Raw genomic sequence first — 15,520 nt, 5'->3', positions numbered from 1 at the left:
CAGCCCTGTTCGTGTTGAGGTAACAGGAACCCGGGGTGGGGCGACGGGGGCCCTTCAAACCTGGAAAATTAGCCAACACCCCCACCCCCGCACCAGCCCCTCGTCTGCACCCCCGCCCAGAAAGCACTCTAAGGGGGAGCCCCCATTCCAGTCCCCGCCCAGCCCTGGGGCCAGGGACCCAGCGGCAGCGAGCCGGCAAAGGGAAACGCAAACACAACGGAGCGCGGGGTGGGGGGCGGCGGAAGCGCTAACCCAAGTTCAGCACTTTAGCAGCAGGCAGCTCGGCGGGGGCGCGGGGCGGGGGCTGAAGTCCCCTCCGGTCGCCGACAGAGGCAGAGCGCCCGGGAGGGACGTTCGGACGACGCGTGGGGCGGGTCCCGGGGGCGAGTGGCTTAGAGGCCGGTAGGTACCCTGGTCACGCCGCGTAGCAGCTTGTTATAAAGACTGAACGTACATTCGTGGTGCGATGGCAGCGGGGCAGGGGGGTGAGGGCGGGTCCCGGGGGCGGGGACGGAGTTTAAAGTGGTGGTTGGGGCCCCGTTACAGTTATAAACCTGCAACAGGTTCCCGGAAACGCGGTCTTTGTGCTCGCCTGGGCCGGGGGTTGCTAGTTTGCTGTCGGGAGAGCGGATGACGTGTGCGCGCAGCTACGAAGTGTGTGTGGGGGGTCGGGGGTAGGGGAGCGGTTAGCAGGTGGGAAGGTGAACCCCACCCCCATAGTCTTCGCAGGTAGAAGGGAGGATAAGTGATGGGACCGACAGCGGAACCGAGGGGAAGGAGAGGTCTAGGAAGGTTCCCATAGTCCTTTGGGCTTCATTTCCCCTTTCCCCACCCCTTCTCAACTCTTTACTTGGCGGGGAGAGGGCGGCAAAGGCTCAGGAGAACCCTGGGCTGGGAAACTCACTGGGGAACCGTTGAGATATTTGAGGGGTGTGGCCCTCAGGCTGGGAGCCTCTCCCTTAGGGAGAAAGATGCTTTAAGATTTTCAGAGGCAGACTCCACCAGCCCCAGGAGGCTCGCCTGTCCCTAGTGGGAATAATGTGAATTTTGGGGACATGCCCCCAAATTAAGGACAGGGATTTTCCACACTCCTTGACACCAAGGACTGCCCACTGGGATGGGCTGATTCCTGCCCCTTGGGTTGGGAATGCCCCAGCTCTAAGTGGAGTTTGGTGTAGGGTGGGGTGGGGTGGCGTTCAGGCCCTTCTTCGAGTCTATGCTTCCATCCCCAGGTACCAAATCAACTCAAGGACAGTGGAGGATACAGCATTCCTGTGCCCCCACAGCCAAGGGCACCCAACCCCCGATCGGAGCCACAACCTCCCTAAGCATGGTCCTCTCCCCTAGCCACCCCATATAGATACTCTGACACCGATCCTTCTGCCCACCCCAATGGCCCAGACTCCTCCCACCACTGCCTGAGCAGACAGCACCACCGCTCCCCTCCCCAGAAAAGGGACCTAGGCAGGGCCTAGGAGAGAGAGAGTGAAGGAAGGGCCAGACCTCCACAGAGGGGACCACTGGCTTTTCCTGGGATTTGAAGGGCCTATCCCCCCTGGCTGGGGGAGACAAGCGTTAATGTGCCAGGCATGGCTCAGAGGTGCCATCATCCTCCTCACCCGCTGGGCAAGGCTATGCCCATTTTCCCCAAAACTGGGAATGCAAACGGAGATTGTTGGGTTAGGATGTTAGTTGGGATAAGTGTGTTGAGCAGTTATTGCTGTGACCCAAGCTGCCTTGAGTGTGTGGGGGGTGTATATTAATTACTGGGAATTTAATAGAGCATTTTTTTCATTGACCTCGGGTCCTCAGAACACACCCTGTCCCACCAAGAAAACACTGAACAAGTCCACTGGGCCACACCCACGTTCAAGCACGCGCACCACAAGCTCACCCATGCATACACACATTACATGCCACACAGCCCCATTGGCCCTGAGCTGCCTCCTCTAAGAAGCCAACCTGGTTTGAGTTCCTGGGGAAGAGTACTGCAGCCCATGGGGCTATGTCATTCTGGAAAAGATAGATGGTGTGGGGAGGGGGAGTCCTCAGGCTCACAGAGGTTGCAGACTCACAGCTCGGGGGCCACCTCTTCCTGTAAATGGCTTTGTTTGGTTCACACAATGATTTTTTTTTAAATTGTTGTTTTGTATTGTTTTTAAGTAAAATTTGGGAGATTTCACATAAATATTGGAAGATAGTGGCAACAACTTGTTGAGCTGAGGACAGCGGGGGAGAGTCCCCTGTTTACCACAATCCCCAAACCTGCTGATTCCTTACATTGCTTGACTCCAGCTGCATGAGTTGGTGACATCCAGCTCAAATTCCCACGGCCAGTGCTCAGTGATGCCAATAAACTGCCCTGCCTGTGAGCCGGACCCCTAGGACCCCACCAGCACCACCAAAGCCAGGTTTTGAGGACCTGCTTTCTTACTGTAACTCTCATTCTGTCCCCCTAATCCCCAGAGCTGCTGAGGGATGCTTGGGGATATGGGACTGAGAAATTGGGGGGTCTCTGGAGAGGCAGGGCCCAGCCATTTCAGCCAACGCCAGTACTCTGGAGTGACCCCCACCTGGGCACCACTACCAAGGTAGGAATGAGAAGGAAGGAAAGTGCAGCTCACAGACAAGTCCCCTCTTCGTGGCAGAGCAAGGAGGGGCTTACCGGAAAGGACAATAAATAAAAGACCAAATGCTTTTCAAATTCTATCCAACAAGCTCAGTTCTTTGGCATTGGCATGTATTTTGTGTTCTTGTAAGTTAGATATTCTGATGAATCTGTTCAAATGCAAAGATCTACCTCACATGCTGGAGCAGTGGTTAAGAGCTCAGGCTGCTAACGAAAAGGTCGGCAGTTCGAATCCACCAGCCGCTCCTTGGAAACCCTATGGGGCAGTTCTACTCTGTCCTATAGGGTCGGTATGAGTCAGAATCAACTCCATGGCAATGGGTAGGGGTGCCTCATAGGCTACGAGTTAACTTTATAAAGTGCTTAGATCACTGCCTGGCACATAATACGTGCTATGTGCCAGTGACTGTTGAATAAAGTAACACATAAATAAAATAATCAGAAGCCACCACTATACGCAGGGTGTGACTATAAAGTATGGAAACACCATTTTCAAAGTATAACGAGTGCTCTTTTCAAAGCTGACACCTTGAGGAGGCTGTGAGCTTCCCCCAAGCAGGTTATCATTATTTCCTGAAACATTCTGGCCTCCTCTTTAGGAAATCCTTCAGGAAAAAGAGCCTGACAACACTACAGGGTCACAACTTCCCTGCCAAGCCTGGGAACTAGATTCAGGCAGCTCTCAAACCACACGGGGCTCTGCCAAGCTTTGTATGAACTTGGTCCAACACACATGGCTCTCTATGACCTTAGCTCTTTCTAAAAATCAAAGCCACTCTCAAAAGATAACATTATCGAGGTTGCCTCCTGTTCACTCAGAGCGCGATGGCTTACAAAACACTCCTCTACCACAGAGGATATGCAAAAGAATGTCCCCCAAGGGACAAGATGTTTTGAACCATGGCCTATGGATTGGAATAAGCTCAGTTACTCTCCCACAGGTATTGGGGGGTGTGTGTGTGTGTGTGTTTGAAAATCCAGCCACCTTCGGAAGGCCTAGCAGGATCCCTTACTTCCAAAGACTTTGGAAATGATAATGTGTATTTAATGCTAAAACGAGGCTGAAGCAAGTGCCATCATCTTTGATAAGTCTCAAGGCACTTTGGGATCTTAGAGTACCTTAGGATTCTGGTCAGAGCTGTCTTGGGGTCGGGTGGTGGAACCCTTTGGAAGGGAATGCCGAGTAATGGAGTGCTTGGTTTCATCTAACCTCAGACAGCAGGGGCCCTGTCCCCACTGCTGCTGACTTAGGGAGCAGCTGGTGGTAGGTAGAGACTCCCCTTCACTTCACCCCCTGCCCCTAGCTGGGGAGGATAGGAAGAGGGCTAGAGGGTAAGGGGCATGGAGGGGCACTGCCGGAAGGAGGGGAGTGGAATCTGTTCATTCCCACTCGCTTGCCTTTGTGCTTTTGTTTTCTGTCCTTTCTCCAAGGGTCTACAGGGATACTTCCTCTACCTTCTGCCTTGGCAGGTGCAGAGTCACCCCAAACAGCCTACAGGGCAGTGGAGGCTTGGGCTTGGGGAGGGACAAAAGTGAGCAGGTGGGATGGGGTTGGGGAGCTTGAGAATTAGGACCCCAGTCTGGCTTTCACTGCCAGATGGGAAGGTACTCTTGGCCCAGATATCCTCAAAAAACAGATTTGGGAGAAAGGAGGCTGCTGGGAATGGGAGTACCTCATGTGGATGAGCCAGAGCACAATGCCAGTCACCCATGAGGACAGATCGACTCCAGGGTACTGCCCACCAGTTATGGCATCCCCAGGCTCAGGCAGGGGCCCTGGGGCCTCAACCCTAACCAGAGACAGTTTGGGAGGTGAGGAGCCCTGGAGTTGGGAAGAAGGCAGAGGTCAGGGGAAGAAGAGAGTAGAGAGAGGAGCCAGGGTGAGAGCAGGTCATAGGAAACTACCAAGGACTGCATAAACATCTTTCTGGTTCCCTAACACACACACACACACACACACACACACACACACGTACATACACATACACATACACATACATATGCATAGGGCAACAGCACTGTGTAACTTCAGGGGATGCCGTTCAATAAATGGTACTCCCTGGAACTGATCAGTGCACAGCCTGAGCATCCATTCATGGTGGCCCTGTCACATGCACCAATGCTCATGCATAAGCACACGCATACAAGTGTACATGCATGCATACAAGCACACACTTGAGCACAGGCACAATCGCACTACTATAAATATTTCTGCAAACCTTCAAGCCTCCTCCCCTCTTGTCCTCCTTACGTAGGCACTGCCCCTCCTGACACTTTCTTCACCGCACCCACTTCCCCAGGGCTCACATGGGCAGGAACGAATAAAGGGAACCTGGCAGGGGGGATCCTTGTAGTGGCAGGTTGGGGGCTGAGAAATGGGCAGAAAAGGCATGAGCAATCTGGCACCATGACCCCCGTGCCTTGTCTTTGCCATGGCCCCTGGGGCCGACTGGGTTGGCTGAGCACCGGCATACGAGTGGGGCACTTGCAGGGCTGGTCCAGTCTGGGGTTTGTCCTGAGACACCTGTGTTGCTGCTGAGCTCAGAGGTCTTGCCTCATCCTTGGCAACCACCCACACTCTCTGCCACTGCTTCTAGACTGAGTCTTCTCACCCTTAGGCTCACCCATGTTGAGGGGCAGACCCCAGGCCTCTGCTCATCTGTCCTCAGCTCCTGAGGAGCTGGGGCCAGGAACCAACCCCACCAGTGGACGATGGAATCTATCCTGACAGTGGACTGAGTCCCAGAGATAATGGGCCCTGCAGCCAGTCTCCTGGGGTGAGATATGGGAGACAAGGACTCTGTGCTCTGGGAAAGGCTCAGTAGGTCACAGAACCTACCCTACCATCACTGAGTGTGGAGACACTCCTCGCTGGAGAGGCCATCACAGAGCCCCTCTCCCCTCCCATCGCCCCAAATGAGGCTGGCCAGTCCCCTATCACATACACAAGGCCATGCTCCCTGTTCCATGGTTCACGCTGATTAGACAGACATGCTACACTGGGGCAGGGCGGGTGTGGTCCTGGCCTCCCGCCACCCCTCAGGGCCTGGACAGGCCTCAGTCACGCCAAGAGATCACAGATTAAACAGAACAAACCCGTGTCAGACTGACTCCAGCCGGGCACGCCTGTCTTCCTGACATCTTGATTTCCACTGAACCCTGGACCCACTGGTGGTTCCAGATGAGTGCCCTTGTCCTGTCCGCCAACTGCACCACGGCCCCACCCCTCCCGGCACCATTTGGCTGGCACCTAGCCAAGGGAGGACAGTGGAGAGGGAGGGAATGAGACTCTGGTGGGGATGGGGGTGTTACAGTACTGTGGGCCAATGTTATGGGGGGTGTATTGCATGATGGGGGGCTGGGGTGTGTGAGTGTGTGATTATTGCCTCCTGGGAAGGAACCATGGTCTCTGCCTGCTCCCCACCCCCCCCCACCTGCCCCCTCCAGGAGGGGGGGGGCCCAGCCTAGGTCTTGTGGGTGAATCGGGCCCACACCTGTTGCAGCTGGGACCGTGAGATGCGGAGCACCGAGGGCACGAGTCTGTGGTTGCCGGCGGCGAGGGGCGCGTGGCGCCGGTGGGGCGCTCGCACAGGGCTGCTCTCGGCCGAGCGGCTGCGCTGAATGAGGGAGCCGGAGGAGCCCGAGGAGCCGCCGCCGCCGGGGTGAGGGTAATGCTCGGTCTCCAGCGTGGAGGAGGAGAATACGGAGGACGCCAGTCGTCGCAGGGGGCTGTACCGCGGGAGGGAGTGCCCCGAGAGTCTGTCCTCCTCCAACTGAAAGAGACCAAGAGAGTGGAGGGAAAAGAGGCGTCAGGCACAGACTCGACAGCTCCGTCTCGGGGGCCACCCACCGCTCACAGCCCCCGCGGCGCTGGCATCTGGGGCAGGCGGGCAGGGTCAGGCAGGGACAGGGTGGAGGGGGGTGCAGAACGTTGGTGGTCCTGCCTCAGAACCTAGGCTCAAGCCTCCAGTGCCCTTCCCCCTTCTCTCTGGCACTCTTCAGCCATGGTCTCCTTACAGAGACCGTGGTCACTCACTTCCTCCAGGAAGCCTTCCTAGCTTGGGCTTAGTCCTTACCTAGATGGGGGTTCACTCTAGGCTGGGGAACCCTCCCCCTCTGGAAGGCACTCTACAACTGTTCTTTGCCATGTGTTGGCAGATGTGGCAGATGGGTATGGTTTGGCTGGCTGGCTAGACGCCATGCTCCTCCTCATCAGGTCGAGAGAACACCAACTGCCTTGGCACCAATGCCGGGCATGTCAGGGCTTCAGGGCCAAACTCTGGAGTCTGATTACTCATTTGAATCCCAACTCCACCACTTACTACCTAGGCCACCTTGAATAAATTATTTAATCTCTCTGTGCCTCTATCCGGGAGAAAGATGTGGCAGTCTGCTCCCGTAAAGATTGCAGCCTTGGAAGCCCCATGCGGCAGTTCTGCTCTGTCTTGTAGGGTCACTAAGAGTTAGAATCAACTCAACGGCAATGGGATTGGTTTTTTTGGTCTGTGCCTCAGCTTCCTTATCTATAAAATGGGTGTAATCATGGTACCCACCTCATAGGGTTGTTGTGAGGATTAGATGTTACCATATGCAGCGTGCTTAGAATACTGCCTGCCATGGAGTAAATGCTGTGCACATGTCGTTGTTAGGCGCTGTCCAATCGATTTTTGACTCTTAGCGACCCCATGTGACAGGGCAGAACTGCTTCACAGGGTTTTCTAAGATGTAACCTTTACGGGAGTAGATCCCCAGGTCTTCTTCCGTGAAGCTGCTGGTGGTTTCAAAACGCCAGCCTTTCAGTCAGCAGCCAGGTGCTTAAGTATTGCCCCGCCAGGGCTCCTTTGCACATGTTAGCTGTTTTATTACCCTTCAAATCGATCTGGAGTATGAGGAAAGGGATAGAGGACCGGCGCGGGAAGGGCAAATTGAAATCATTTCTCCAAACTGGCTTTTTCCTGCCCTCTCGAAGGCTAAGCCAGGAGGCTGCCTGTGGCAGGGGCTTGGCTGAGGTGCAATCTCCCTGCTGTCAGGAAGAATCTGCCCTTATGCCCTCATGCGCCCGTTCCCTCAGAGGCAAAGAGGGAGGTGGGACTGAACGTCCCAGGCATGTGGAGATGGAATGGTGGCTTGGAACAGACCTTTCCCATTCTGGCCTTTAGCTCCTCCTGGGACTGAGACAGTTTAAATGGCTTAGTAGGGCAGTGAGGACTGGCTGGGCCAGCTGCTGGGGGTCCCAGGACACTCAGCTTCACCATCCTCTTGCTGATGTCGGATAAGGGCACAAGGGACCTGACGCGGACCATCCAGTGGAGTGGGCAGGAGAACATTCTAACGTGATTGTCTTTGCCTCCACTCTGCTTTCCCTTCCAGCTTCTTTTTGGCCAAGGCAAGCACCTGCAATCCCCTGGGTCCTTCTGAGCTGGTTCTGTCTGAGTTAGGGGTCAGGGAGACTGAGGCCCACCCGGATATCCTGAGGGACACAGGCACCCAGAGTCTCCCTCATAGCAGATGTGGGTGGCTTAAGGTTAATATCCCAGCCAGAGTTTGGGTAGCTGCCAGGGGGACTTTCCCAGTCTTCTGTTTAATCCTGGCATGCCCCTGCCCTTCAACCCAGGCGAGTTCCCGCCCTTCAGCCCAGGCACCACTTGTGGCCACCTACTTGTCCGCAACACCCTGCTGAAATATCACCACTATGAGACCGACCCAGCTCCCCAGGCAAGCTCCCTGCTCCCAGAGCAGATGATAACAAAGTTCTCTCTTATCTCCCCATGGCCCAGACTGAGAAGACTTATTCATCTTTGTCCCCTAGCCTCCAGCACACTGCCCAGCACGTGGCAGGGAAATGCTTTGCCAGCTGCCAAGCAAATGTCCATCTGTGTACTCAGGGGATGCTGACTTGCTATGTTATCAACCAGAGACAACCAGCAAAGGATGGCAAACATCCCTCCCCCAAATCACACACCCTGCACCTGGCTTTACCTCTGCCCTGGCTTTCTCAGCCTCTTCTCATTTTCGCCTTAAATTCCCTTGAGAATAAAGTGAGGTGTGTGTGTGAAGAAGAAATAAAGTATTGCATCATGCACACCAAAGAACAACAGATGCTTTAAAGTTGTGCCTGGTTCCACATTATCCTGCTCCCTGCGAGTGTAGATGACAGAGTTGCTGGTGCTCGTGTTTGTAATGGTTGCTGTTATGACAAAGTTCACACATCAAACCCTGAACAGACAGTTAGGCCTAGGGTGGGGACGGCTTGCAGAAAGGTGGCTGGGGGCTAGAGGGGTTCCCCACAGAGACTTCCTGCCTGCCCTGGGCCACACAATCTGGTCTTCCCATGGGTGGGGGTGTGGAGCGTTCCCCAAGCTGTGGTACCAGTGTGCAGCCAGATTGTACTTTGTTCCAGGCTGCGCGCAGGACCTTCTGCAGGCCAGCCCAGAGAAAGAGGGAAAAAAATATGCCAGCCCATTTCCCTCCTCCTCACCGATGACCAAGGAAGGTCTCTGCTTCACCTCAATGTCCTGAAACACTCGGCAAAGCGCCCATGTGTTCACCTAGAGACACACATAGACGCCCACCCCAGGCTCTGTCTGACCCTGTACAACCCATCTGCTCTCCCTGGCCTGTGTTTACTCCCTCTGCTAAACACACAGGCTTTGGACCGAGCGGATCAGAGGGCGGACGCTGGAACCAGACACATGGATTCGAGTCCTGGCTGGTGAAACTTAGCTTCTTTGAGCCGCAGTTTCCTTACCTTTTAAATGGGAATTGCCCATTCATAGTGCTGTTGTGAGGACTATACAACAAGCGCTCAGAGCAGTGCCTGGCATGTAGTAAGTCCCATAAAGTGCTAACTCTTATCATTGTGATTATAATGATCACTATCATTGTTGCTATCCTCCCAGCTTTGACATCCTAGGATTCTGTGGTTCTGTACACACACACAGATCCACTGCATACTCCACACAGACGCCCTGACGTGTGTGCTCACACACATGTGAACACATATGGACACAGCCACACGCCAATGCACATGCTCGAGCTAAGTTGACACGGAAATGCACACACACAGTTGGAGAATGCTAACCCAGCCACCTTTCCGTACACTGCAGGGAAACCGAGGCCCACGAACCCCTAGCTCCGCAGATACGCACAACTCATCTGTTTCTGAGACGATGAGATCAAGTAAAATAGGCCTGTATCTATTCCCCCCAAAATCTCTCCTCATCCCTAGTGTGAGGGCAGCCCCCAAGTAACAGGCAGGAATTCGAAAGTGAAAAAAAAAAACTCAGCGAGAGCTCGGCTCCCTCATGCTGAGATTCAGAGAGGGGTAGTGACTGGCCAGTCACCCAGAAGGGACCGGCAGGCCAGGTCCAGAACCCAGGTCTCCTGACTTTCTCTCCAGCCCACACCACCACTGTCTGTCTCCCTTGCTAGACTCTGTGCTTCCTGTGGGCATGACATATTGTGCATATGATCTCTGATGCCTCGTACCTGGTGTATAATAGATGCTCCGTAAGTGTTAATGACTAAAGGAATGAATGAATGAATGAATGCGAGGGGAGCGAGGGGGCCCCAAACAGACCTTGCACCTTCTCCTGCTTACTCAGCGCTGACCTTGGTGGGACAATGTCTAGGTCAGCAACACAGTCATGCCAGGCCACACCCTACCAGGGATGAGCCTCCAACTCAGGTCAGTTAGCACTCTCTCGGTGGGGGGCTTATGATCCCCGCTTTTTGAGCCCCCAAGGTGCCCAATGTCCAGAGCAAGGCCAGGGTGTGTACTCCCCAGGATCACGGCTAAGAGGTCCTCTCTTCTAGGCAGCATGATGGGGCTTGAATTTACCCCCTGCCCAGAGCTGCCCTTCCCCAAGACACCTTGGCCCTGCACCTTGGCCCCTCCCAGAGCCACCTGGTGTGCACACCCCATGTGACAATCTAGTAGAGCACGGCACAGTCCCAAGTCCCTTCCAGTATCACTTCCTTGGCTCTCCCAAGCCCCATTCAGTGCACAGGGTGAGAGTTAGCACCCACTTCCCAGGTCAGAGATCAGCCTCTGCCCACACAGAGAAGACAGGTCAGGCAAGTGGCTGCCTGCCTATCCTGACACCCTGTCCTTGTCAGAAGAAAAGAACCAAAATACCATGAGAGACGCTTCGGACCCACCATCTGGCCCCTCCCTGCCCTCTCCGCTTTGTCCCTCAGTCTTCCCATATGAGAAGGTGCCACTGCAGCAGGCTGGCCCCCTAGGACACCAACACACCTTGCCCCTGTGCCCAGTCTAGAATCCCTCCTGCTGGCCCCATTCTCCCCGTCTCCCTCCTCCATGGAGCTTGTCCTGATCACAGGAACAGCTGGGCTGCCTGCCCCCAACTGACGTTACCGCCTCTTCCTGCTCAACTCTCATCCACAACATCGACCGTTCCCACCACTTCAGCCCTCTCCTCCCCTGATTCCAGGGACTTCCTGTCTCCCGGTACTGGCTCTCCTTCTTCATCAGTGTTTCAAAGGCCTCCTTTTCCTCTCATCCTTCCTTTTATGTGAGTGTCTCCTGGATTATGCCTTTACCCCACACAGTCCTTCTGGGTGACATCATCCACTCCCGTGGCTTCCAAGACCCCCAAATCCGTATCTCCCACTGAGATCTCCCTCATGAGCCTCAGAAGCCTCCTTGTGGACACCCCACAGGTATGTCAAGGTACTGTGTCCACATGGGAATCCGTCCTCCCTTCCAAATGCTCAGCGATGGCACCACCGTCCACCCAGAGGCCCTCCTCTGCTCCATTCCAGCCCTCACAGTCCTCTCTCCAGCATCTCAGGACTCAGCCCACCCTGCCCCACCTCCACAGCCACCACCCTGGTCCAGGCCACCAGGATGTTTCTCTCTCTGGCACCGCCTGCCCAGTGATCCTCCTGCTTCTAGTTTGTGCCCCTCCAATTCATCTTCCACATAGCAGTCCAAGTGATCATTCAAAAATACAAATGTCATCATGTCACATCCCTGTTTAAAGCCTTCAGTGGCTCACCACGCCTGCAGAGCAAGCCTCAACTCTTTAGCTTAGCCCCCAGGCCCTCCACAATGGGGCCCTGACTTAGCTCAGCAGTCCCCTCTCCTGCCACGCTGCTGCAGCCACAGTGCAGTGCTTTGCCACCTGCAGGCCTTTGCACGCGCTGTCCCCTGGCCTGGGATGCCTTTCTCCCTCTTTGTCACCTGGCTAGCACTATCCTAATTCAAGACTCAACTCAGAACTTGGAGGACACTTCCTCTGGGAAGCCTGGTCGGGCCCCCAAGCATGGTTTCAGACTCTTAAGCTGGTCTACCTGATCACACCTTGCAATTGTTGGGTCGCTTGTCTAGAGTCCCCACACAGGTGGGAGCACTGCGGGCCTAGAGGCCAGGACCCGGGCGTTGGGGTGGGGAGTGGGGTGCAAGCCCAGCCTTACCTGTCTCTGTGGGCCCGTGGGATCCGATTCTCTCCTTCGAGGGCGGGGTCCTGAGTGCAGGGGTGAGTGGGAAGGGCTGCCAGGTGTGGGGGGCTGCGATGTCTCCAATCGGCCATCAGCCTGGCTCAGCTGGGGCAGCGGGGGCTGGAGTGGCGTGTGCCGTGGGTCCTCCTCGGCCAGTGTCTGCATGCTGCGTCCCCGGGGCCGGACAGCCAACTCGGCCACCGGCCGACGCCGCTCCTCGCCCTCCTCGGGCAGCGGCCGCAGCTCCTCGGGCTCCTCGTCCGTGGTGCCGGATGTGCTGGGCTCTGCCCCCGGTGGGAAGTCCTTGAGCTCTGTCTCCTTGTCAATGATGACCCACTCCTTGCTGTCGAAGTCCTCCTCCTCAGCCAGTGGCACTGAGCGGAAGGCGTTACTCAGGGCCTCTTGCTCAACGGAGGCTGACACGTCCATGCGGCCGCTGGCCTGCCGATCAGCATGGCCTGTGTCCACTGACAGCATCTGGGCCGGCTGTGATGAGCAGGCCTGGCGTGAGGGCGAGCCGGGCAGATCCATCCGTGACCTGCAAAGCCAGCCCACATGGGGCTCAGTGCCCAGCCTCTGTGGACCCCCAAGGATCCCAAGCAGGTGGCCAGGTAGAGCATGACACCTAAAGCCTCCTGACCACAGCACTCCCTTGCCCCCGCCCAGGCCCAGTCACCTCCTGGGTTGTGACCTCTCCAATCTCATTCACTCTAAAGACTTCATTCATTCATTCAACAAATGTTTATTGACTGCTTACCGTGTTCCAGGAATACAAACATGCAGAAAATAAAATCTGGTGCCTGTGCTCCAGGAACACACTCCTCCAGTCCACCCCTGAGAGTCTAATCTTCCTGAAGCCAACTTTGCTCTTGTCCATCCAGTGCTCCAACTCCATCAGTGGCTCCTGCCTGCTGCATCCAGGGCAAATACACTCATCTGGCCCTTGAAAAATCTGCAAATGATTTTTCCAGCCTCCTCTACCACTGCCCTCCAAGTCAGCCTGACAGGTTTCACCACCTCCAAGCTGGGCCTTGTTAGTCCCCATCTTAACAAGCTCCAGTGGCTCCCTGCCCCAAGGACAAAGACCGCATTCCTTAGTCCAGCATTCAAGGCCCGTCGTAGCCTAACACCCAGTTTCCCAATTCCCCTAGCCAGCCGCTCAAGGAGCTCTGGTGGTGCAATGGTTAAGCACTTGGCTGCTGACTGAAAGGTTGGCAGTTCAAACCTACTAGCTGTTCTGTGGAAGAAAAGACCTAGTGATCTGCTCCTGTAAAGATTACAGCCTAGGAAATCCTATGGGGCAGTTCTACTCTGTCATATAGGGTCACTATGAGTGAGAATTGACTCGACAGCACACAACAATAACTTGCCAGCCCCATCTCAGAGTCACACGCTTTTCCCCCAATCACCCACACCCTCACACCTCTGTGCTTTTATACATGCTGCTGCCCCCACGCATGTCTTTCCACTCTTTGCTGTCAGACCAGCTCAGATGTCACCTCCTGTAGGGAACTTCACACCCTGGATAGATGGGTTAGATTGTCCTCTCCAGCACCCTGTGCTCCCTCATCACAGAGCAGAGCGCCTGTTTGTTCACTTAGAGGCCTCTCGAGGGAGCACAGATCCTGCCTTGGGGCATCTCTTTTGTCTCTTTCTTGGACTGTGTTGTGAATCTCACATTATTTGCAGAGGTTCTCAAGTGGGGACAACACAGCCCCAAGGGGAGGGTATTTCTGGTTGCATAACATGTGTGTGGAGGAAGGAGGATGCTACACAAGGAAAAATTGTCCTCTCCCGAATGCCACGGTGTCCTCGTTGAGAACAACCGAGGCTTAGCTTACCTGGGGTCTGTACTGCCTCCTCACACACAGGCATCGAGCCCGTGAGTCAACAGCTCTTCACCTCCAGCAGGGAGGGGTGCAGATCAGAACCACCTGTAGGACTTTCTTAAAATACTCATGCCCAAGCCTACATGGGACCTACCAAATCAGACTCTACACACTATTTCTATTAACTTGTTAGTAAGGCTCAAAATGAAACCACCCCTGACAGAGGCCGTCCAGAGCCTTGCATTTATAGTCCGGTATAAAGGGCTAGTATCACTTTCTTTACTGAGAGCGCAGTTTGTTTTGATGGACGCAAAGGAGAGACAGGGTACTAAAGGCAAGTGGGAGATCTATCTGAAGGGTGTGTGTGTGAGGGACTGACGACAGGGCTGGGGATAGGAGATCTAAATCCCATCCACTTTATAATTTCTCTTCCTCCCAAGTGCCCCAAAGCACACCCAAACCTTTTTGTCCTGCCTATGAGATCCTGGAGGATCCCTGGTGGCACAGTGGTTAAACTGCTTGGCTGTTAACTGAAAAGTTGTCAGTTGGAACCCACCAGCCACTCCACAGGAAAAAGATGTGTCAGTCTGCTTCTGTAAAGATTACAGCCTTGGAAACTCTATGAGGCAGTTCTACTCTGCCCTATAGGGTCACTATTTGTTGGAATCAACTCGAGGGCAATGGGTTTATGAGATCTGAGAGTCCCTGGGTGGCGCAAAGATTAACATGCTCAGTTGCTGACTGAAAGGTTGGAGGTTCTACCACCTCAGAAGAAAGGCCTGATGATCTACTTCTGAAAACCAGCCATTGAAAACCGATGGAGCTCAGTTTTACTCTGACACATGAGGTCGCCATGAGTAGGCGTCGATTCGATGGCAGCTGGTTTGGGTTTTTTTTTTTGTTTTTTTTTTCGTTTTATGAGATTCTGAACCTTCCTTTCCAAAAAAAACCTCTCCTTGGCCCCTCCAGTTCCCATTATCCCTGAACCAAGGGTTCACTTGGAGCAAAATTAACAAGCTTATTGTTGCCTAAGAGGACTTTCTGTTCAGGGCATTTTCTACCTCTCTTCTGCAGTCATATCCCCTTTTTCATTTCTCACTGTCTCCAGACCTTCGGTGCTAAGCGACTCTGGGCCACCATGGATGAGGATGTGGCCCTCCAGTCTTGGGCTGGGTCAGACTGTTCTTGTGAGTGCGTGTGGGAGAACCATCAACTCCCTGAGGACAGGGCCTGGCCAAGGGTTCCCCTGTCTCTGGTATCTCCCACCCCGCAGGGGCATTGTGCCGCATCCCAGAGGTGGGGTGCAGGCTGGGGTTGAATCCAGAGGAGGGCAGTGGCTCAGGGGGGCACAAGGAGGCACACTGAAAGGGTGCAATAAAGGACCCCCAGGCTGGGTCACAGACCCCTTTCCTGGTGCAGAGGAGGCCGTAGCCCTGCTGTAGGGTGAAGCCCGACCTAGAGGCCAAGAGAGGGTGTGAATGTCTCTCAGGGGCCTCTCCCCGCTGAGGTTCTCACATCCACCAACAGCTGAAGAGGGGATCTGGCCCTGGCCTCTGCCTGCCACCCACCATCCAAGGTCAACCAGCCACCCTCCCACCCT

General features: G+C 54.9%; 1 protein-coding gene across 1 annotated transcript in view; it reads right to left on the bottom strand.

Annotated features, from left to right (window-relative positions):
• Positions 1-15,520, bottom strand: part of TTBK1 (tau tubulin kinase 1) — a 40,922-nt gene that overhangs the window by 10,425 nt on the left and 14,977 nt on the right. Inside the window, exon 12 of the mRNA XM_004379562.1 lies at positions 12,068-12,629. Coding sequence (XP_004379619.1) covers positions 12,068-12,629 — 562 coding nt within the window. The remainder of the gene's footprint in view (positions 1-12,067; positions 12,630-15,520) is intronic.

This window comes from Trichechus manatus, unplaced genomic scaffold (assembly GCF_000243295.1).
Source record: "Trichechus manatus latirostris isolate Lorelei unplaced genomic scaffold, TriManLat1.0 scaffold00065, whole genome shotgun sequence".
Lineage (NCBI taxonomy): Eukaryota > Metazoa > Chordata > Mammalia > Sirenia > Trichechidae > Trichechus > Trichechus manatus.
Note: the sequence above shows the minus strand (reverse complement) of the source record. Positions and strands in the feature narration are given on the sequence as shown.